At 43.2% G+C, this 22,966-nt stretch overlaps 1 protein-coding gene across 1 annotated transcript in view; it reads left to right on the top strand.

The window, feature by feature from the left end:
* The window catches only part of LOC147750804 (sodium-coupled monocarboxylate transporter 1-like), a 366,759-nt gene that overhangs the window by 197,806 nt on the left and 145,987 nt on the right, over nucleotides 1-22,966 (top strand). Inside the window, exon 10 of the mRNA XM_086936978.1 lies at nucleotides 11,902-11,969. Within this exon, the coding sequence (XP_086793104.1) occupies nucleotides 11,902-11,969 (68 nt within the window). The remainder of the gene's footprint in view (nucleotides 1-11,901; nucleotides 11,970-22,966) is intronic.

Consider the following 22,966-nt stretch of genomic DNA (forward strand, 5'->3'; position numbering starts at 1 on the left):
TTCCTTTCTCACACCTCTCCGGAAAACCAACGAAGCGAAGGTTATTTCTGCGTGCGCGCCCTTCGGCATCCTCCACCCGGAGCGCGAGGCCCTTTTGAGTGTGTTCCATCACCGCCATTTTCTGCTTCAGGGTCTTGACGTCGTCTTCCACCACCGAAATCCTGGATTCCGCCTCCGTAATCCGTGCCACTGCATTCCGTAGGTCTTGACGCAACAGGGTCACATCCGCACCCACTGCCCCAATCTTGGCGTCCAGCATGTCTCTGGACTGGGTGATCGCTGCCATGAGCGCCGCATTGTCCGGCCCCGCTCCATGACCTCCTCCGGATGCTCCGGACCCCCCACTGGGCCCCGTAAATGTATCGATGGGTCCTTGTTTGGAGGGACCGCCGCCACCCCTGGTCATGACTGCGGTCACCCCCGAGGCTGCTATGTTGTGGGTGTGCGCACCAATGTGGACTCCACGCACCTCCAAAAACGTCCAGTGTAAGCCAACCCAATGTTTTTTCTGCACCAGGATGCAAACGTCTTTGATACTGCTACTACTGGTACTCGTTTGGTTCCCCGGCCGAAACCTGAACAGGTGCCTCAAATCAGTATTAGACTGGCCTTCGGTCTGTGCCCACCTCGTCGGCCACCTCGTGGTGCTGTAGTCCCGTGATCCACCTGCTGCTAACCGCTCTGCACTAGTTCGCCGGGTGCTGCGGGCCCATGCACTTCAGTGGCCGTCCTCCCAAGCCCCGCAGTCGACAGCACCAACACCAGGGCCTCAGTGGAGCCACCTACTGTTCGTATACCCCTTCAGGGCTGCGCCAGGCACGGGTACGATCCCCAGCAGCCCGCTCAACTGCCCAGCAGTCCGCCTCCAGAGGAAGCACAGTGGCATTGTGCTCAATCCTCTGGATAAGGCCACATACCCGGATCTCAGCCTCCCAGGTCCTGTCCCCGGTTCGTTGCAGCCAGAGTCGGGTGCCAGCTCCAGGATCACCAAACTCGAGGCCCCGGCTGCCCGGTAACGATGTAGGCCGCCACTCCCCCCGGGGGGGCCTCCGTGCACAAATCGCCTCCTTTGCGGTCGGTGAGACAGCCTGGGGCTCGTCCGCCGCTCCGCCGACTTCAGGAAACTCCAGGTCCCGGTAAAGCTGCAGTGCGGCCGGCCCGCACACAAGCCCTCCTGCCCGGCAGCACCAAAATCGAGGCCCCGGCCTCACTGTCCAAGACTAGGCCGCAGGACGCCGCTGGCGACTCAGCCGCACCGGATAGCCCAGGAGCGCCGCTTCTTGCGCCGGAAGACTCTCAGCACTATCTGACACACTTGCCCCCCAGTTGGTCAGCGGTGTGGGTCAGGGGGCCAGGATAATTAGTCGGATATAGATCGGGCCGACGGGAGCTCTAGGAAGCTGCAACCGCCATCCTCGCCCGCTAAGCCACGCCCCCAATGGGATTCTTTTTTAACACTTGATAATGTTTTGTGTTATTCAGTTGGGGCATCGCCTCTTCAATGTGATATGTTTGATGTTTTCCAACAGGTCTAGTTCTGCCACCACTAGATCATGAAAAGTATCAACACAGTTGCCTGGGTGTAATGCTGGGCAGAATTTTGACTGGTTTTTAAAGTCCGTTTGTGGATGTTTGCCTGTGTTGATGCCCATTTCTTTCAAAATATGTGCATCCGATAATTCTGCTCCAATGATCTCGTGGGCTAGTCCATACGCAGTTCTCAGGCTTTGCACTTCCGCAGTTGTGTATTGATTCACCTGTTCTATCATTGTTGTTTCTCCTCCAGGGTTTTCTGTCCCAGCAACTGGCAAAGATTTGCTGAAAAACCTTTTTAATTTCAGCTTCCGTATTTGTACATGTCTATTTTGGTTTCCACGTGGTCATGATGACTCTCTGGAAAAAATGTCAGTCCTTTATTTAGTAGGCTTCATTCCGCATCAGATAGTGCATGTTGAGACAGGTTACTGATCAGGTCTGGTTCATTTTCTTTATGAGCAATGTTAGTTATTTTTTTAATACTGTGCGATTGCTCAGCATATATGCCTTTGTTCTTTCCTAATTTATTTATTTTAAAAGTTTTATATAGCGCTGGCTAGACCCGGAGGTATCAGAGCGCTTTACATGAGTATCAGACCATAGATTGCTGGTTACATTGTTACAAAGGTTACACTGTTATTAGAGCATGGCAACATAGTTACATGAAAGGTCGAGACAAACAAGAAGGACATATGTACATAAGGGAAAAAGCAGGCAAGGGGGCAGATTCGGCGGAGGGGGGGTAGGAGCAGGGGAAGTAGACAGAGAATGGAGGAGGGAAAGGGGAGGGGAGAGTGAGAGACACAGCATGGAAAGAGGAGGGGAGGGGGGTGGGAAGGGTGAAGGGACACAAACCAGAAGACGAGTCAAAGCTGCGTCCAAAGTCCGGTAAACTGTGGTCCCAGGGGATGTGGTATCATTTCCGCATCCCTGTTGCCAGAGGCTCCCTATACGTAGTGGACTCTCTCAGAGGGGTCTCTGAGACTCCAAGGCCTACATACCGGATTCTTCCCCAAAAAGGGGAGAGGGAGTCCTTTGGCAAGGGGTGCCATACCATACCTCAACTTTGAGTGCCTCCCTTGGCACTGTGGACTCTCTCAGCGGGTTCAGTGAGACTCCAGAGTATAAATATTGGATCTTTCCCCAACAAGGGGAGAAGGAGTGCTTAGTAACAGGGCGCAAAAGGGCAGGGGGCTAGGTGGTGTAGCCGGCAAGGGAAGAGATTCAGGGGAGAGGGGATGGGAGCAAAGGAAGTAGACAAAGACAGAGAGAGAACTAAATGGGAACAAACGGCATCAGTTTGAGGGACAGACTGTTTTCTCTCTGTGGCCATGAGTTTGCCCCATCTCTAAGGTAAAAGTCTAGCACAGGCCATTCCAAGACACGAAGCACACAGTTCGAATTTTTTTTAGGATTCACAAATTAGTACGCTGCACATTAGCAATCCAGATGTTATCATAGTAAGTTCTTGGGTGCAGAGGATGTTGCGCAGTTCGCCATGTTGTGTTCCCCTGTTGTTGACACCTGTGAGTATTTGGCGGCTGTGATGGCAAAGTAGGAGGAAACTCTATTTGGTGTTTTTTTTGCAGCATAGACAAGGCCTATATCAGTACCAGTCTCTCTGGTGTCCAGAGTCTTCCCGAATTCAGTGGTGTAGGGACCTAGCACCCTCACCACTTTTCCACATACCGGGTGATTCTTTTAGTGGGGTGGAGTCGTTCTGGGGCCAGTCTCAGCATCCATCCTCCTGTTGTGCAGTATGGCTCTTCTCCCTTGTTGCCACATGTTAGATCTGGGGGTCTCTAGTTGGCAATGGTATTCACCTTTGTCCAAATAGGGACCCTTACTTCTAAGTCAGGATAAGGGGATTACACTCCTTAATATAACTTGCAGTAGGAAATAAACTTAGTAACATAACCTGCAGTAGGGAATACATCAAACCTAGACCACAGTAGAGAAATAAAACAGTAGGTAAAACCTAGTAAGCATAAAAGCACATCTATAAGCATAAATCAAAGTGCATAAATCATACTACAAACATTACATTTCCTAGCACCTATATAATAATGACATTAGGGCCTTGCGCCCTACAGACTTATAGTCCCCTGGGCCAACTGGCCATTTCCAAGGGGCTCAAATGCCCTCTGTCTACAAAGTCAGGGCGCGCTGTCAATGCAGCGATAGTCAGGGGGGCGCACTTGGCGCAAACCTAAATGTGGCAGCTGCCCACTACTTTCTGGGCAGCTGGGAATCTTCAAGAAAAGGCCTAAACGTTGCAGCTGGCACTAAGTGCTGCGCAGCTGTGCAGGCGAAGGTAGGGATGAAGGAGTGCGTCTCACTCCTGGGTTCAAAAGCACATGTCCCCCTAAAAGAATGAACCTAAACGGTGCAGCTGCCCACTACTTGCTGGGCAGCTGTGAAATGTAAACTGCGGCATGGGCTCTCACTGGCCCTAAGAACAACTGCGTCACACGTTGGAGCCATCTGGCTCTAAAAACAAACATGTGTGCCCTAATGAGCTGCGGGGGAAGGACACAGGCCTTTAAAGTAGAAATAACCCATGTTGGAGCCACCTAGGCTCTAAAAGTAATTAATGCGAAGTGTTTAGAGCCATCTAGGCTCTAGGAATAATGGGAAGCCTTGGAGCCACCTAGGCTCTTGGAGCAAATACTGCGCACATTGGAGCCCTCTAGGCTCTGGAAAGAAATATGTGGAACGTCGGAGCGGCCATCAGGGGCCGCTCTGGAAAATGACATCACAATGGTGTCTAGGTAAGTAGCTGGGCACGGGCCCTTTAAACAATATGCCAATACCGTTGGGGCAGCCCTCTGTTAAGCGGGGCTGCCCTGAAGAGGAGTACCGGCTATGTCTTCCACCCCCGCCCTCACTCACTGACTCGGGCAGGCTCTGGTCCGGTCTCGTGCAGCACGACGTGGGGCTCTCTCCTTCATCAAGGGAGCCCACGTTGCTAATGGCGGCCTCGGCCACTGCTTCTCCACTTCACCCGGGCCCCCTTCTGGGACCCGGGGCTCTCACCTCTCCTACCACCACCGCAAGGCTCTCCCCTCTGCTGCTCTGAGAGAACTAGTCGGCCTGTCCGGCTAGACTGCTTCGTCGTCTCTGCCAGGGTGCACCGTCTTCTCTGTTGCCCATCATTCCTCTTCCTCTTGCCCTGGTGCGTCCAGTTCTGAATCCTCTGTCCCTTGTTTTTGGATTTTGTTGTATATATATATATATTTTTATACATATATAAATATATATATATCACGCTCTCCTGTCACTCAAAGCAGTAAGGACCAGCACTCACGTTGGTACAAAATCCAAATCAGGATTTATTCTGTGCACTTAAATCAAAACAAACACATTACTGCCTAAGCCTTCGTCAGTGTCGACGGGCGCCTTGAAAACAGACCTACATATAGGTTAGATAACAAAAATTGAAGAAGGACAATTCCTTTCCAGATAGTAAGCACCATATTGAAATGTGCAAATGGTCTACAATTCATATATACTGTAATCATTTCATCGACTCGTCATTTTACTCAATTACAATTTAAATTCATTGCAAATAAATGAACAAATCAACATGATTATTTTATATATACCTCAAGAGAGACAATTTTATCAAGTCTCAACTTCACACCACTTTTATTACCATCTTGTGGGAAAATTAATTTAAAAAACATTCCTTTCCGCATCATATCGCATGCCGGTTTTTCAAAGGGTTATATACCCTGCGTAACCAAATTAGATTAAATTAAATTAATCCCTAATTCCGCCCTGAATGGGCATATACGTTTAAGCATTCCAGATTGTATATACATTTTTTCGTTCTCATATCACCCTGAATGGGCTTGAGTAAATATTGTGGGCTACTTAACTCTTTTTTCCCACATATCCTTTTAAACCTAGCGCTATAATTTCTATAGGTCATGTGTCCGTCATTGCTTAGACAGCACTCATCATATTCTCAATGCTTATATATATACGTTTTTCCACCAACAAGTGCAGAAATGCTACGAAGTACGCACTCCCTCCAAGATAAAATTCCAGACACGTCAAATGCGAATTTCAGAGTGATTAATTTCCAGCATGATTCAAATACACTTGTGATTTAGACCACATAAAAAGTAGACTTCCGCATAGTTTTGCTGGCTACGTACTCATCAGCCATCTTGTAATGTGCACCACAACAATTAACTCTAAATAAATTACATCAAAACAAAATACAAGCCCATGTGATAAGTCTAGATACGTATTACATATTGGTCTAAAATTATACATATTATTACAACAAAAACAATCTTAATTCATCATGAATGAACTTTCAAATAACATAAAAAGGGACTTCTTCTTATGTTTTTGTATCAGCTTGTGCTTTAGGGCTAAAGTGTTGTGTGCTTAAATTCCAATCTGGAAAATTTTTATACGCATTTACCTATAATGTAAATCGTAGTTTCTCAATAACTATTACATAACATTTAAGGTTATGAGCCGTAAATAACAAGAAACATCAATAAGTATCAAATAAAATAAATCTCAGTTTCCTCATCAATTATGGGTTCAATTCTGCCCCAGTGGGCATATTACTAAACAAGGATAACCAGCATATCTATCATTATACCATACATGAACGACACTAATAGTTAATATGACGGAATAAAAATCGGATACTGACACATCAGCAAATTGACCTTAAAATAAGGCTGATATGGTTATAATAAAATCATATTCAAAGATTACAGTAATCACAATCAAAATAATATTTCCCTCATAGTATAATGCCCCAGTGGGCTGACATTCACTTATTAACATGAGTATCCTCTCTCGCACCATAAAGCCTTGATTTTCATACTACCACATAATTCATATTATAACAAAAATTGTAAAATATAAATTGTAAAATATATAGCACCATATCTTTTGTCTGGTATGTTGCAATTTCCAACTACTATCTTACATGGTCCAAGTTTGGTTTCTTGTTATCATGCTTTTTTCTATAGGTAATGCTCCAATGTAGTGCAAATAAATACAAAGAAGCTAATGATTAAAAACTGTCAGTGCTGTGAAGAAAAAGTCAAAACCAAAAAAGTTTTTAGATGCCTTGGTGCATAAAGTATTATGTATATTATGTTCATTGGGAATACTTAGGATACAGCCACACACCCCTACAAAAACATATTGCAGACAACTTTATTCCCCCAAAAAGCAAGCTAATTCCTCATCAGAATTCAAACCCTGCACTGCACTTGTGTCAAGAGTATGTATCTCAATTTCAACTGGTGCAATTTCGGAATCATATCCCCTCCCCTGATCGTCTGAGGGACACCGTCTACCACATAAAAGCAAAGCAAATTTCTGTTGCTTTTATGTGGTTTCTCAAAATCACGAGCTACCGGATATTGTTTATCTTAATTCTGGATTGCACGCATGTGCTCCAAAATATGCTTTTTGACTGGAAACATTGTACTTTCTACATAAGCTTTCTGGCACGGACAGGTCAGTACATATACATAGAAATCAGATAGGCATGCTAAATATTTTTCAATCACTCGAAAAGTATTAGTGACAGGAAAAAATACTTCCTTTATATTGACACTAAACTTACATGCCTTACATGACATGCAGGAATAAAAACCCTGTCTGGAGCAAATTTTGGATCTGTTCTCAGTTATTTCTCTACTACATAACCTATCTCTTAAGGAATTCCCTTTTCTATAAGTGATGTAAGGATAGTCTCCCAGTACATCTATTAAGATGGCCTCTTTTTTCAAAATATCCAAATGTTTTACAAAACTTTTTCTGATCTCATGTGAGGTAGCATTGTGTGCTGTAAGAAATCTAATCTGAGTGTCGTCGGACTTGCCTTCTGATACACTCGGAGCAAGTGTTACCTCACGCCTCAAATTGGTTGCTTTTTTACAGACATTGGCTGTATCCGATTTTTTATAGCCTCGTTCCAAGTATCTGATCAACATATGCTCAGATTCTTCTAGAAAATCAGCATGGAACTACAATTTCTAGGGGCACGTAGAAATTTCCCATAAGGGATGCTCTTTATCAAATTCCTGGGATGACTACTCTCTGCATATAGGATTGTATTCTCTGCAGTTTTTTTACGAAACAATTTAGATGTTAATCTGTTATCCATCACCTTAATCTGTATATCAAGGAACTAGATTTCACACTTACTGATAGTACTTCTCAAATTTTAAATTGTACTCATTAATATTGAGTTGGAGAATGAACTTATTAACCTGTTCCTGGCTACCTCTCCAAATGATAAACAGATCATATATATAAAGAACCCACATTTTCACATGGTCGTTATACTGTTTATAGGTTCTGGACACCTGCTGCTCCCCCCAGCCAATCATGAAGTTGGCATAACTGGTAGCAAAACAGGTGCCCATCGCCGTAGCTTGCGTTTGTCTAAAAACATGTCTCATTAAAAATGAAAAAGTTGTTTTTCAGACAGAATTCCATCATGGATAATAGCATTTCAGTATGTTGGAAATAGGAAATAGATTGAGATTTCAAAAAATGTCTACAGGCTTGTAACCCATAAATATGTTTGATGGAGTTGTACAAAGTACACACATCCAGGATTAGTAATAGGGAAATCTTGCTCCCATTTTACACCTCTGATTTTATGTAGAAAACCTTTACTAGAGGTATGCTCCAACAGGGACCATGTAGAGGGAACAATTGGCCTCCCTGATGGATTCAAGGGATCTTTATGAAGCCTAGGCAGCAAATCCAAAACTGAAATTTAGGGGAACCTGTTGAGAAGAAAAGCTTATTCATCCCATTCCAAAAGGCACTTTTTGTGCCAAATATTTAACATTTCATGGTACATTGTATTTGAATTATCAATGTTCTCTTTAGACATTGTCACATAACTATCCTGATTATTCAATCGGCACATACCTTCCTTTACATAATCCTCGATGTTCTGCAGCACAACATTACCTCCTTATCTGATTAGCAGATTCCCACATTTTGATCTGATTGCAAATGTTTCAAGACCATTCTCTCTTTTCTAGTTAGGTTGTCATTTGTCTAATTAGATTTTTTTTGCTTTTTTAGCTAATCATTTAAGGTCCTTCACAATTAAAACTTCAAATGTGTCAATTGCACATGGGAGAAGTGAAGGATTAAAGGTTGATTTAGGTTAAAAGTTGTTAGGACAATCATTGCCAATTTTAAGACCTAGTATAGATGCATCACCAGGTATGTGATCAGAATCATCCGTGTTAAGATAAGTTAGAGTGGATAGCGTATTATAGCTAAAACATTGGGCCTTGATCTAGCCAAGACTTTAGGTGCAGCAAATGTTTAAACTTTCAGTTTGTGCCATTTACATTGTTTCATCTTCCTTACAAAATGATATCAATCAATTCTGCTCTGAGAATAATTAAAGGAGAAGTAGGACAAAAGGAAAAAACATATCTAAAAACTCTTAACTCTATACCATTCAAGAACGTTTAGATAAGTTTACCACAATATTATTCATCATCCTTTCTTTTGTGCCCTTGTTTCCAATCCCACTGGGGTTGCTGCTGATCTTGTTTCATCCACTTCTCCTTGTTTTTTGTTATAGTAGCTGATGCTTTTTCTCTGCTTGTTTTTCCTCTGCCTTTGCCTCTTCCGCCCTGACCTTTTCCTCTGCCCAACCTTGACCCTGCTGCTATTTCTGTTTAAGCTTGCCTTAGTTTAGTAGACAAAATTCTTCCCCAAAATTTATCGGGCAAACCATCTCTTTATCTCCCATCATCAGTCCATCTTCTGAGATATCACTTTCCCTGGCATCCATTGGGAAGCAATAGGAAGCCTGTTTTTCTCCACTGTTATGAGTTTGAAATTGCTCCGTATTGTGTGAAAGTGAAGATTTTGCTTCCACTTGATAATCTATTTGCTCTCTTGTGAATTTTCTCAGCTTTTTTGCAATCATTTCTTCCTCATATTTCTCAATTCTTTTGTTTATTTCTTCCATTTTCTATTCAAAATTCTCCTTACTCTCCTCTTTTTTTTATTTCTTCCTTTAGAATTTCAATGGTTTTCATGAAAGCCTCACGTTTTTTCCATGCATACTTGGTTAGAATGGACAACATACGGTTTGAAAAGTCTATTAAATTAGAAGCCCACTCTTTCGTTAACTTTGGATCAGTTTCTTCATATGAGGGCACAATTAAAATTGTTAAGCCCCTTTGGACTCCTCCTCCCTCAATATATTTTTCCAAAGTGATGGCCTCCCACCACTTGGAAGTCCCCTTTCTTATCAATTTTTCTAGTCTTTGATACTTTTGAGTTATTGACATCAGTGAAGTCATACCTTCTACTAATGTTGCTGGTCTGGTAGCATTGTTAAATACCACACTGGCTTTTTGTCTCCTTCGTGCTTCTGAGTAATCTTCCATTATGGCTATACCACAATTAAGTTCAAAATAATTTATTTTTATATATATATATTCTTATATGTCACTCTATTAAATAAGCACACTGATTTCTCTGGTTAACTTGGAGCTCCGAAAAACACGAGAACACATTCTGCTGAACTTGGGTTACCTGGAACGGCTTGTGACTACATCCAGAACAGGAGGCACAGGGAGAGGCAATCCAGACACATCGAGTCAAACTTTCAAAAATGAGGTCAATGCGGCTTGAAAGTTGACCGGATACCCTTAAATATCACTCGTCAACACACAGGTTATGTGACCAGAATAAACTTGCAAGAGCAACGTCTGCTATGCTATGGCCGCAAACGCTCACCTCCCTCTACTCCGAATGTCCTCCCGCATCTTCCAACCCGGCAGCGTAACCCTAACAGTTTTGTATTTGATAGTTTCCTCTCCGTAATGTCCACTTTGTAGTGTCACGGTCAATCAACACAGTTACACAATATACACAACACTGTCCTCATAGGTGCTGAGATCCAGCAGCCATAGGCGGCACCACGGAATAAAGAAACCATGTATCCTATCGTTTTTCACCAACAAGCGCCGAAACACTAGGAGGTATGCACTCAACCAAGATAAAATTCCAGACACTTCAAATGCGAATTCCAGAGTGATTTATTTTCATAGCTGAACAAACCTAACTCGTTTCGGCGACTGCACACCTTGGTCACAGGTCCAAAAAGACATTTTTTGGCATGATTTAGATACAATTGTGATTTAGTCAACATAAAAAGTGGACTTCCACATAGTTTTGCTGGCTACATACTCGTCGGCCATCTTGTAATGTGCACCACAGCAATGATCTCTAAATAAATTACATCAAAACAAAATACAAGTCTGTGTGATAACTCTGGTTATGTATTACAGATTCGTCTAAATTATACATAACATTATCACAAAAAAAACTTAATTCATCTTGAATGAACTTTTAAATAGCATAAAAAAGTGACTTTTTATGTTTTTTTATCAACTTGTTTTTAAGGGCTAAAGTGGCATGTGCTTCAGTTCCAATTGGGAAGATTTTTATACACATTTACCTATAATGTAAAGGTAGCCCAGACAGAAAGCAGCCCACACGCATAATATTTTTTTAAAAACAGCCCGAAATACTCGCTTTGTTGGAGGTGGTGGGGAGACGGATGGGAGCTGAAGGTAACCCACACCATAGACCGAGCAAGAAATAAATAATAACAAGTAGCAGGGAGGAGGAAAAGGCAGCAGCAGCCCGAAGAGAGGAAGCCAGCGTGGGCGCCAGCGGGTTTCTGAGCCTAAACAAGCAACAATAAAGGAAAAGTGCTTGTAAAGTGATAAATAACATGACAAGTAACAACACATGTAATAGGGATAGTCCTCATGGGAGGTTACAGAAATAAAAAAGGAGGAACTGCTGAGCATATTACCCAAAGGAAAGCAGTCATTTATGAAGGTCAGTAAAAGGAGCCAATTAGAAAGATGGGCTGTGCTTAAAGCCCCTAATCCACATATACCATGTCTTGAAGATACAGCGCAAGTGCTGCCTAGGCGAGACCTAAAAGCTACATATAACGGATGTGCTGCATTCTTGCAGCCACAAGAGGTTTGCTTTGTTTATAGAAATAGTTTCTTGAGACTGAAAGTTTTTTTCTTGGGGAGCATAGGAATTGCCTGTGTCCAGGGTAGGACCATCACAGGGTAGGAACTGTACCAAAGCAGATGGATGAGCCAGTCCTAATACTTGTTAATATAATGTTGCAAAATGACTGCTTGTAATGCGTAAACCATTGCATTAGCTGTATCATGGGCCTAAATGGTATAATGCTGCAAAAGGAAATGCAAGATATTGTAGTTGTTCGAAATTAAGTATAACTTATTTCGCTGTTCTTGCTTGTTTGGGAGATTTAATCATGTACAATTTGTCTTAATTTAGGTGTCTTCTTTGGTGCCGTTTGCATTGGTATGTCTGCAGCAGCATCACACATGGGAAGTGTGATTCAGGTGGGTGTTTTAGAACTTTGTAAGAATATTCTTGTATGGCAAAAGCATTTTCATTTTTAGAGGGACCCAAGTTCTTTTTTAAACTCTGAACGGGTGATGTCAGCAACTCCCTGTGAGAACCACAGATATAAACAGTTGGGCTTAGGTGACCTGGGCCCATCCAAAGCACATATGCTCTCCCAACATCCTTTGAACCGCTGCTCAAATTTTCAAATATGACAGGTCATCTCGGAATGTAGACTTTTCACATCTGATCGCCTAAAAGACATCTTCATATATCTACACATCACCTGGGAAGCTGGAGCTGGGTGATAGTGAAGTAAGTGGCAGACAACAATGTGGAGTAAACAATAACTTTGTTTGTCCATACATTGTAACCCCGACCGCCTCAGGCTCTCTCTTCAGCGCAACTGCCGTTCTCTGGAACAACTGGGAACCAGAGTTCCATGAGAGAACGGTCAGCCTGGGAATGGGCCCGTCACGGTGGGTGACCCTTCAACACTACATTGAGTTTTCCTTTTTTTTAAAGAACAAACATTGGTTTAGTACAACCATTAAAACCATAGGAATGAACAGATGAGAAAAACAGAAAAAGACTTTGAAACAAGCTCAAACATAAGTAACATTACGCAAGCAACCAGCTAAGACCCATGCTGGAAGACAACATTTAACCTACACCATCAAGAGTACAACAATAGAGGTGCTGGAAACAAATAAGGAATAAGATATGCATGGCAAAATTCATTAAAACAACATAAAGAAAATTAACATGGCAAGTAAGAACCACATAAGAACCCCACAGTACCCCAAAACACCTGCACACCTTTTTTTCCAAAACCTGACCTGCAAAGAGTAATGAGGGTGAGACATGAAATAAACAGAGTACCTCAAGACCTAGAGGAACCTAATGGTACCTGCTGAGGATTTAGCGAGCTCTAAGGCTTTTTCGCAGAGGTTGAATGGGGCCCTTGACGTCTTTCAGGTGAATAAGAGAACTCCCACGAGACCTGTATAAAAGCATCAAATGTTGTCTCGAAAAAGCACCAGAGTTAATCAAATGTCCAAAACCATCATGTTCCTGAATCTTCACCACTTTAGAGATGTTCCACCAATTGCGGCCAAGAACCCTTATGGCATTGCTACACACTCTATCAATTACCAAAGGGTCCGAAAACTTGGACTCACCTTTCCTCACAAAACTGGGAGTTTTAATCCGAACAAGATCACCCACACTGTAAGAGCAAACTTTGACACTGTTCCTTGTATCATAATACCACTTTTGTTTCTGCTGTGCCCTTTCCACATTGCGTTGGAGCAAGTCATTTCATAAATGATGCAACACACCTTCCTTTCAAAACCTACTCATCCAGGCTGGCCTGAACTGCAAAGCAGCCTTTCTTCCTTTGAGAGCCTCAAAGGGAGAGACAACTGTGGTGGAAAGCAGAGTGGTCCTATAAAATCACAACATGGATTGGACAGCATTAAGCACAACACACTTGTGAGTTACTGCCCATCTCACACACTCACCCAGCACCCTATTGAAGCGCTCCACCAGGCCATTAGTTTGTGGATTGTAAAGCGAGCTCTTGAAATCACGTATGGAACTCTCCCTTAAAAAACTCTCTACCTCATCCAAGACAAATTGCATTCCATTATCTGTGATAATTTCCACAGGAAGACCTTCATTCAAGAAAATTTCTTTGAGAAAAAGAATGACAGCCCAGGAGTCCGTCTTATCAATAAACTTTACATATGACCACCTTGAATAGTAGTCCATGAGAACAAAGACAAAATGAGAATTGTGAGGAAGAATGTTAAATGGCCCTACCAAATCAACACCAAGTTTCTTCCATGGTCCTGATGGACACTGAATGGGCTTAAGTGGTGGGGTGACAGTTTTAAATGTTTTGTCAGCAGAGCAACACACACAACAACTCTTAACCATTTCATCTACCTGAATGTCCATTTGTGGCCACCAGAATGACTCACCTACCCTTCGTTTGGTCAATGTAGAACCCAAGAGACCCTCATGCACTTTGGACAAAATAATGTGCCATAACTCATCTGGGGGAACCACTTTGTCACCTCTCAAAAAGAGCCCATCTTCGATTGTCTGTTCCTCCAACACCTTGAAAAATGGCTGCATGTTTTGTTTTTGTAGTAAAAATTTCTCCCTAGGCGAACCTAGACAACCTTCTCCATGACATCTTTTAATACAACATTTTGGCCCTACTTTGTTTTCCAACACTCTTCGCTGAACTGACAGCAATTCTCGACCTCCAAAGCTGCAATGAAACAACATTCATCATCACCAACACCAACTAACACATCTTTCTTAACTGTGGGATTCTTGATAAGTAATCAGCACGCACGTTCTTCCCCCCTGAAATATGCACAATCTCGAAATTGAATTGGAGAAGTCTGGCAGCAAACCTTGCAATTCTGGGCATGCTGCTCTTGCAATTGGTACCATTGAGGATCGCCACTAATAGTTTGTGATCCATTGTAAAACAAAACTTCTCCCCCACAGATAACACTTGAATTTTTCTATAGCCCACCAGCACGCTAGCAACTCTTTCTCAATCACTGAATAGCGAAGTTAGGCATCTTTTAATACCCTTGATGCAAAACCAATAGTGTAATCAGATTGCCCATCCTTCTGTGACAAAACAGCGCCAACATCGAACTTACCAGCATCAACTGTCAGCACACATTTTAGATTATGATCAAAAGGTTTTAACACTGGTAAGCTGTTTTTGTATCAGAGAACATAACCCCTTCACACAAATTCTGTTTTAGCCTTTAACAACATAGAAATGGCTCTGGCTCTGGATGCAAAATCGGGTATGTAACGTGAGAAGAACTCACACAGACCAAGAAATTATTTTACTTCAGCTTTATCAGTTGGAGGAGGAGCATCAAGAATGTCCTCAACCAATCCAGGTCTTGGACATCACCCTCCGCAGAGACTCCATGACAGAGATATTCAACAGAAGATCTTATAAATTGGCACTTTTCCCTTTTAAGGACCACACCAGCTTGATCAAACATGGTAAGAACCTTTTTCAAAATAAGATTGTGCTCTTGTCGAGAACACGCATGAATAAGACATAATCCTGGAACACAGCCACCTTGGAAATACCCTTCAGCAATTAGGACATAAGTCTGAAACACAGAGGCTGGCGACTCCAAGCCAAAAGGCATGCAGCAATACTGAAACGTTCCTAAAGGTGAAACAAAAGCTGTGAAATGACACGATTCTTCAGCTAACACATCCTGATGAATGGCAGATGCTAGATCTAACTTGGTGAAAACTTTTGCTCCAGAAATAGAGGACAACATCTACCCAATTTTGGGAAGAGGGTCAGAATCCACCCCATCTCTTTGTTGAGAGACCTAATATTAATAATAATAATAATAAAAACATTTATAAAGTGCCTGGTTACACTAAGAACAGTGTGTCCCCGCGCTAGGGATGCAGTCCACCAGAACCAAAAAAAACAGACTAACAATGAAGGAGGCAGAGCGGGGGGGGCAGAGGTCGGACCTCAAATTTTTTCTTTGGGAAATAGATAGGTCTTAAGTTTGAGCCGGAACCGAGCTTCTGAAGGTTCACACGTACCCTCAGCTCCCCATTTTTTTTCCTTGGCCACAACTAAAAGCGAAAGACATAAAGAGGACTCCACAGGCTCAATTATACCTCTGGCCTGCAAACCCTCCAATTCTTTCTCTAGTTCACTACGAACACTCAAAGGGAAAAGGGACCCCTCTCAATTTGTGTTTCACAGGTATCGCATTAGCCTTAATCTTGATTATGTGCTGGAACACAACAATTTTTCCCAACTCCCCTGAAAATACTTTGGGGAACTCATTCAGCAACACTTCAATGTCATCAGAGTCTCTAATGACGGATTCTTGTTCCTTTGTACCTGGACGTAGGACCATACCAAAAAGCCCTTGATGAAACCACTCTAAGATGTTCAACCCCTTAGCCACGACATACATTTTTCCACAAATACGCCTCCCTTTAAACATCATGGAATCTTCAAAAACCTTGAAGATTAATTTTCCTGCCTTCATAGGAGAATGGAGACCTGACAGATGGGCATAGAGGCCGCCCAGGCCAATTCTGTTGAAACACCTCTTGAGTTATCATGATGATTCTGGCCCCAGAACTCGCGGATTGGTAAAGCTGTTTGTCTCCCACTTGTACATATACATAAGGGTCAACACATACTTCATCCTGCATGCAGCTTTCACTATCATCACCCACCACTTCCCCCAGTAGACATCCACCTCACAATCCTCACTGACCGCTGATACCTTTGTAAACTTCTGTCTTGCACTCTGACAAACTTTTGCAAAATTACCATCTTTCCCACACAGCCTGCATTAAACACTCCTAGCTGGACACGACCAATTCCCCTTAACATGCTGAGGATAACCATATTTGGAACAGAAATTATTTTGCTTGGATACAAAGTTCGGTTGCAAAGGATTAGCCACACCAGGACCAATCAAATTTCTGTATTTCGATTTAACAAACAACATAAAAGAAGCGGCCATACAGATCATAGATTTCATGTACAATTAAAAGAGTGTTTTGGTAAACAATGTGCAAATAAGAAATAAAAGCGCTCAGTTTCATATTAGAGGATGCTGCATCATATAAATAAAACAATATCCACAGAGATCATGACTTGGGTCTTGCTAACATAATTATCTGGCGAAAGTGCAAGTGCGTCGTTATTATTTATACAACTCAATTTCCAAATTGATAACCTTTGCATTGAACCCTTAATCAAAAAGGCAAGGTGCCAAGACTAATCACAGAAACCTTAATAAAATGCATAACATAGAGTCATAAAACAATTTTAAGAATTTAAAAAGCAGCATTATTTGATCAGGACAATCTTTATTGGTCAGCACAGCCTATTTTATCGATTCATGCCAGTTAGCCATATGGGTTGTGCCCTCCTTCTGATCGCCCAAACGTGGCCTAAAAATTTTGCAGTGGCACAGCCGAAAAGAGGTCTGGCATCTGATTTTAGTATCCGTAGGGCGTCTTTAGAGTTTCGGGTCCCTAATTGTCTACACACAGGAGCTAGCCATTTGTTTCTTGGCTTTGCGTATGCTTTGCAGGCAAAAAGTACATGGCCAATGGATTCAAGTGGACATGAACAAGAAGGGCAGCCTTTAGGATGAAATCTGCTATTCTGCCAGGAGCTAATAAAAGCATTAATTGGTAGGCTGCCGTGCCTAAACTGTGTGTACAACTTCCTGTCAGCTGGGACCTTAATAATATCAAAGTGGCTTTCTAGATGTCAAATAGGTTTCAGATCGATGAAAGCATATTTTAGTCTGCCAAGATGTTTTTTTCTAAACTGATGGCCTGGGTTGACAAGCCAATGTTAGACTGTAAAGCATTTACTTGTTTAATCCAGGCAATTTTATTTGCGGTGTCCAAATTTCAGACCACGCAAAAAGCAGCTGCATAATGAGCCAAAAATGGGGTGGAGGCCAATCTATGCCAAAACAACAGTGGGAAAAGCCTCGTAAGATCATTGATGGACTTAATACCCAGATCAAGCTTAAGAGGGAGAATAGGTGTGCTTAAAGGAAGGGATATCAGGTTCCTAAGGAACTTGTTTTCTACAGCTGCAAGCTCATTAGAGGATGCTGTGCCCCACAGCTCTGCCCCAAAGAGGGCACTGGTCACATCCTTGCAGTTGTACAATTGAGCGCAGGGGCTACGGACCTGGTATTCGACAAGCGATGCTCCCTACTCCTTGCCCCAGTGAGCTGAGTGAGCTTCAAGGAGACCTTCTCTAAATGTCTCTTCCAAGCCATTCCCTCCGATAGTCTAATGCCCAAGTAATCAAATGAACTAACCCTCTCCAGCGGGACATTGTCCAGGAGTATATTTCCCTTAAAAGATTTATGCGGGTTGAACATCATTAGCTTGGTTTTGGAGGTATTGATAACCAAGCCCCTCTCATCACAGAATGCCTTAAAATGGTTTAAAAGTGTTTGGAGACCCATGGGAGTTTTGGAGATCAATAGGGTATAGTCAGCGAATAGCAGTGTGGTGATTTTTTGGTTCACTAGATTTGGTGCATCAGCTGGTAAAGAACACAAAAGATCTGCCATCTGATTGACATACAGGGAAAAAAGGGTTGGAGCTAGTGCACATCCCTGACGAACCCCCAGCTGGATCTTAATGGGTTCGGTTCGTTGTCCCTGGTTTCCCATCTCACCTGGGCATAATTCCCATTGTGTAACCTAACTAATATTTCCAGGTTCTCGAAGGGCATTCTCATATCCCTAAGCACCCGCCATAATAAGTCTCTGTGCACGAGGTCGAATGCTGTTTAAGTCAATGAAGGCAAGGTATAGACTTCCCTTACCTAGAACAACAACCTTCCAATATATCATCACTAAGCAAAAAGTTTGATCCATTGTGCCGGTCTTCCGCCGAACTCCTGCCTGGAGTGGAGAGAGGATGTCATTCTCAACCCTCCAGTCCTGTATTTAGGCCAGGACAGAACAGTAGAAGACCTTTTGCACACAATCGATCAAGCTGATCAGACGGTAATTGGAAGGCATTAATCTGTCCCCTTTCTTGAAAATGGGTACTACTTCAGCCCCTTTTCACGAATTAGGCTATATCGATTTCATAAAATATGTAGCCCAGTTTCCCTAAGTCCGCAAAAGAGGTCACCTGGAATACCATCCGGGCATGGGGCTTTTGCGGTGCAATTGCATCCAGGCAAGACAAGATTTCCTCTCTGGTAAATGAGAGGATTACCACTGGGTAGCATATATCCTGAGACAACTGATTTCCATCATGTGTTCCCGTGATAGAATAGAGGTCACTGAAGTATTTATGCCACTCTAGGGCTGGGATGTTATTGGCCAAAGGGGGTGTTCTTTCAAAGTTGCCCTTCGTCAAGAGGATCCAACACTTCCTACTATCTGGATGATGAATGGCCTCCCCTAGATCTTCCCATCTCCTCTCCTCTCCTCCCATCCTCTCTTCGCTTTGGCCTGTACTTTTTTATATTCCTTCCTTGCATCTCTAATACAGGGTGCATCCCTATTTCTGATAGATGTGGACAATCTCCCTCTTGACGCTCTACACTCTCTATTGAACCATAAGTTGGAGCCCAGCTGTCTGGCCTTTTTTTTCAGTTCTAGGGCCATCAACAACAAAAAATGGTCAGGTGGTCAAAGACGTCTTTGTGTGAGCTACTACAAGAGAATGTATTGGGGGAGTCGTCGGGCTCAACACCAGGACATGAAGAAGACGTAGAAGGACCCATTCCAGTCCCTCTTTCTTTTTCATTTTTGTTAAAAACAGCATTGACTCGATCATCAGTCATGCTCTCTAGTTCCCTGGCCGACTCGATTGAAGTCTCAATGCTCTTCGCAATCCTGATGGTGTCAGTCAATGTGGGATTGCCTAGAGAAAGCAATTTCTGCTTGATAGACTTGTCAGTGCAGTGCCAAATGAACTGATCACGTATCAGCTGCTCAGAAAATTTTTCAAATTGGCACTCCACGGCCAACTTGCGCAGCAGTGTAACCGTCAACATCCTCACTCTGTGTTTGCTCTCATTTGAAAAAGTAGTGCCTCGATAACACAAGACTGGGATCAACATCAAACCTGGTGGCCATTTTATTTACGGTTTCCTCATATACAGCTAACTCAACGTCACCTTCACATTAGACATCAGGAAGATGTTAAAAACAAGATCTTCCCTCAAAACCCAGAGAATGTAACAGCAAGTTTTTTTTCCCTTTCTGCTTTGAATTAGACTCACCAATTGCTCCTAGGTATGTTTCAAATCCATCATGCCACTGCAACCATTTAATGGCGGATCACCTGGTTTTCCCAAAAACGCAGTTGGTGGATTTACAGATTACATTGCCAATCCAAAAGCAAAAGGTGACCAAAAAAAATAAAGTAAAATGTTATACTGGTTTGTGCCTAAACTCATACATCCAACTTGCAGCGCTAACACAGACTAAAATGCCTGAAGCAGTAAATAATCCACTGGAGAAATCTGCACAAAAATGCCAGATATTCAAATTCTGCAGCTTTGAACCTCTGTCTCCTACAATGTCAACTTGTATGTTGAATAAACTTTTGAGCACTTACACCATGACCAGTGACCGCCAAACAGCTGAACTAAAAGTAATTCCTGAACTGGTGGTGTGATGGTGCCAGAAACTGCTTGAAAAATTGACTTTGTCTGACACACCCAAGATGGACGCTGCTTGTTCACTCCGGTAAAAAAAAATGTGCACCTAAGATGGCTGCCGTTAGTCAGGGTGAATGCGCTCGAGCTTTCTCACGTCGCTCGCTCATGTCAAACTCACCCCCTCTGGTCTTGTACTCCACCTCCTTCAGTCCGCTTACACATGCCACAGCCAGCCAGGAAACCAGGACCCTGCTCGCCCACCTGATTTTCACTCATCCAAGAGACACTCCTGCCTTCAGTCTCTGCTCAAAGGGATTGTTGCAGGGAATGTTGAGTCAGCAGCACCGCTCTCACGAACCAGGTTGGTGCTGTAACTGTGCACGCGCTGTGTAGGTCCGCCTCCGGTGGTACAGCAACTCGTCGCCACTTGAAGTAAGTGGCAGACAACAACGTGGGGTAAACAATAACTTTACTTGTCCATACGTTGTACCCCCGACTGACTCAGGATCTCTCTCCAGCGCAATTACCGTTCTCTGGACCAACTGGGAACCAGAGTTCCATGAGACAATTGGTCAGCCTTGGAGTGGGTCTGTCATGGTCGGGTGACCCTTCAACACTACAGATAGTCTCCCCCTAAAACTATGCACAAGACACTCAATTGTGGCTTAAGATGGTACTTTCATGCTCTCGAGTTGAATCATTCCAAAACTGGATTCTTTGTAGTTTAGTTCATAGAACCCTTCCCGTTTGCGAATGAGTTACCACCAACTTGAAGTTGGTGGTAAACTGCAAGTTTTTTGCAACTGCAAACAATGGCACATACCATTCTGACTCGCTATTAGGAAGGGACGCCCTTGGCACTCCCCTTTCTAATAGTGACTTGCAAACACTATTTTGCAAGTCACGACTTGCAAAATAGTGTTTGTACCACCACCCTTTTTGCGGTCGCAAAAACGGCTGATTTCTGGTTTGCGACCGCAAAAAACGACCATACATCTGGCTCTTAATGACTAATCTGTTTGCCTTATTTTTGCAGTGCTCTGGTCGTCACATGCCCTGATGACTGTGCCTTTATGTGTTGTCTTCAAGAAAGCACCCTACTGTGCCTTTTTTAGGTCTGCTGTCCGGTACTTTAATGGACCAGCATTTTAATGGAAGAATGCTGATACATTCCCATTAGAAAAGTCTGCGTATTTCAAGCTTCAGCCTTATGAAATATAACAATCATAAATTAAAAAATACATACATACATGGAAATATAGATGGGGTTTAGGGTCAGCTCCCTTGTTCTGTTTAACTGTCTTTTTAACATTTTGCTTCTGCCCACTACACCATACAGCAAGGGGCAGAGGGTCAGCCCTCTTCAGCCACTGGCTTTTTTGCTGTGCTGAGGGACAGCACTTTTCGTGATCAAAGGTGCACACTTGTCTAAAGAGATGTGCCCCCAGTATGAGAGCTGTCGGGCCGGTCCTTTACATTGCCAATGATCTTTTCATTCCACTCTCCGCCCTCTTGTGTATTGTCGTAGTCAACCATGTATGTTTACAGAATGTCTTGCGGTTACATCAATTCCAATCCAATAGTACCTTTTCATTGTGCCATTTGGATTAATAATATCCTGTGATATTCAATAAAGCTATAAAGATAAGTCTAAGGGGGTCATTAGGATGGTGGAGTCCGTCCACCATCCTAATGACCCCTTTAGACTTATCAACAACTCATACATACAGAGTTTCAGGTTTTGAGTAGTGCTCCAATAAGCCAATGCCGGATGCAAAATCAATGAACCTGGTAAATGTTTTTCTTAGCAGGTTTTTTTTGAGAGGCTTGCAATGGGGTTGTCATGCTGTCTTCTTTATGTTTGGAGTCGCAACCTGCAGGTGGCAAGGGGGCTTTCGTATTTTCCTTTACAGCTGGCTGTAAAACAAAGGCAAGATTTAAATGACCATTAGCCCGTCTCTTGTGGTATACTTGCTGGGAACCAGCTGGAGCCTAACACGTAGGCACCAATGCAATGGAAGGATAAAGCAACACAGCTTGTCACATCACAAGTACTCTAGATAAATGTAATTATAGTTTGGAGGCAGATTTTCACTTAGTAGCACCCCCATTTTTTTTTTAAACAACGTTTATTAATTGTTTACAGATGCAAGTACATCTACAATCAGATAATAGCCTACTCATAGGATTCCATTCTTCAACATCCTGGACATATGGTATGGCATACTCACACTCAGTTCAGCCTCCTCGAGGTCCCCATTGCCATCCACAATCTCGGAGCTGTCCGCCCGGCTCATAGTGCGAAAAAGATGCGGCCTTCCCCCGCAGTTAGGTTGTCCAAACTTTGCCGCTCCAGTCTTGACAACAGTCCAGTTCACCCCGACAGCCCATGAGTTAACCGAAAAACTGCCCCCTTAACCCCCTACCCCCCAAGCCCTACCCACTCCCCTCCCCGTCAGATATGTCACTCTACCCCACACCTCACATTGTCTCATCTCATTGACTCCTGCAGTCCAGTCGGAATCATTGAATCAAAAAGAAAGCTCCCAGTCAGGGGGATGCTCTCCTGCCAGTTCCAGTACGTATCATCCACCCCCCCGTTCAACAAAGGCAATGATCTCTCCCAGCTCCACTGCGCGACCAAAGACCTCTGCCTCCTCCGCCGTAATCTGTGGCAGTTCGATGTCCAGGAATCCCCCCTCCTCTAGGACTCCAGGATCTAGCCGACTATGGTAGAGTGTAGTGTAGTGTTCCAGAAATTGAATGTTGATAGCCTATTGCCCATAATATGTT

Source organism: Lissotriton vulgaris, chromosome 1_1 (assembly GCF_964263255.1).
Source record: "Lissotriton vulgaris chromosome 1_1, aLisVul1.2, whole genome shotgun sequence".
NCBI classification, from domain to species: Eukaryota; Metazoa; Chordata; class Amphibia; order Caudata; family Salamandridae; genus Lissotriton; species Lissotriton vulgaris.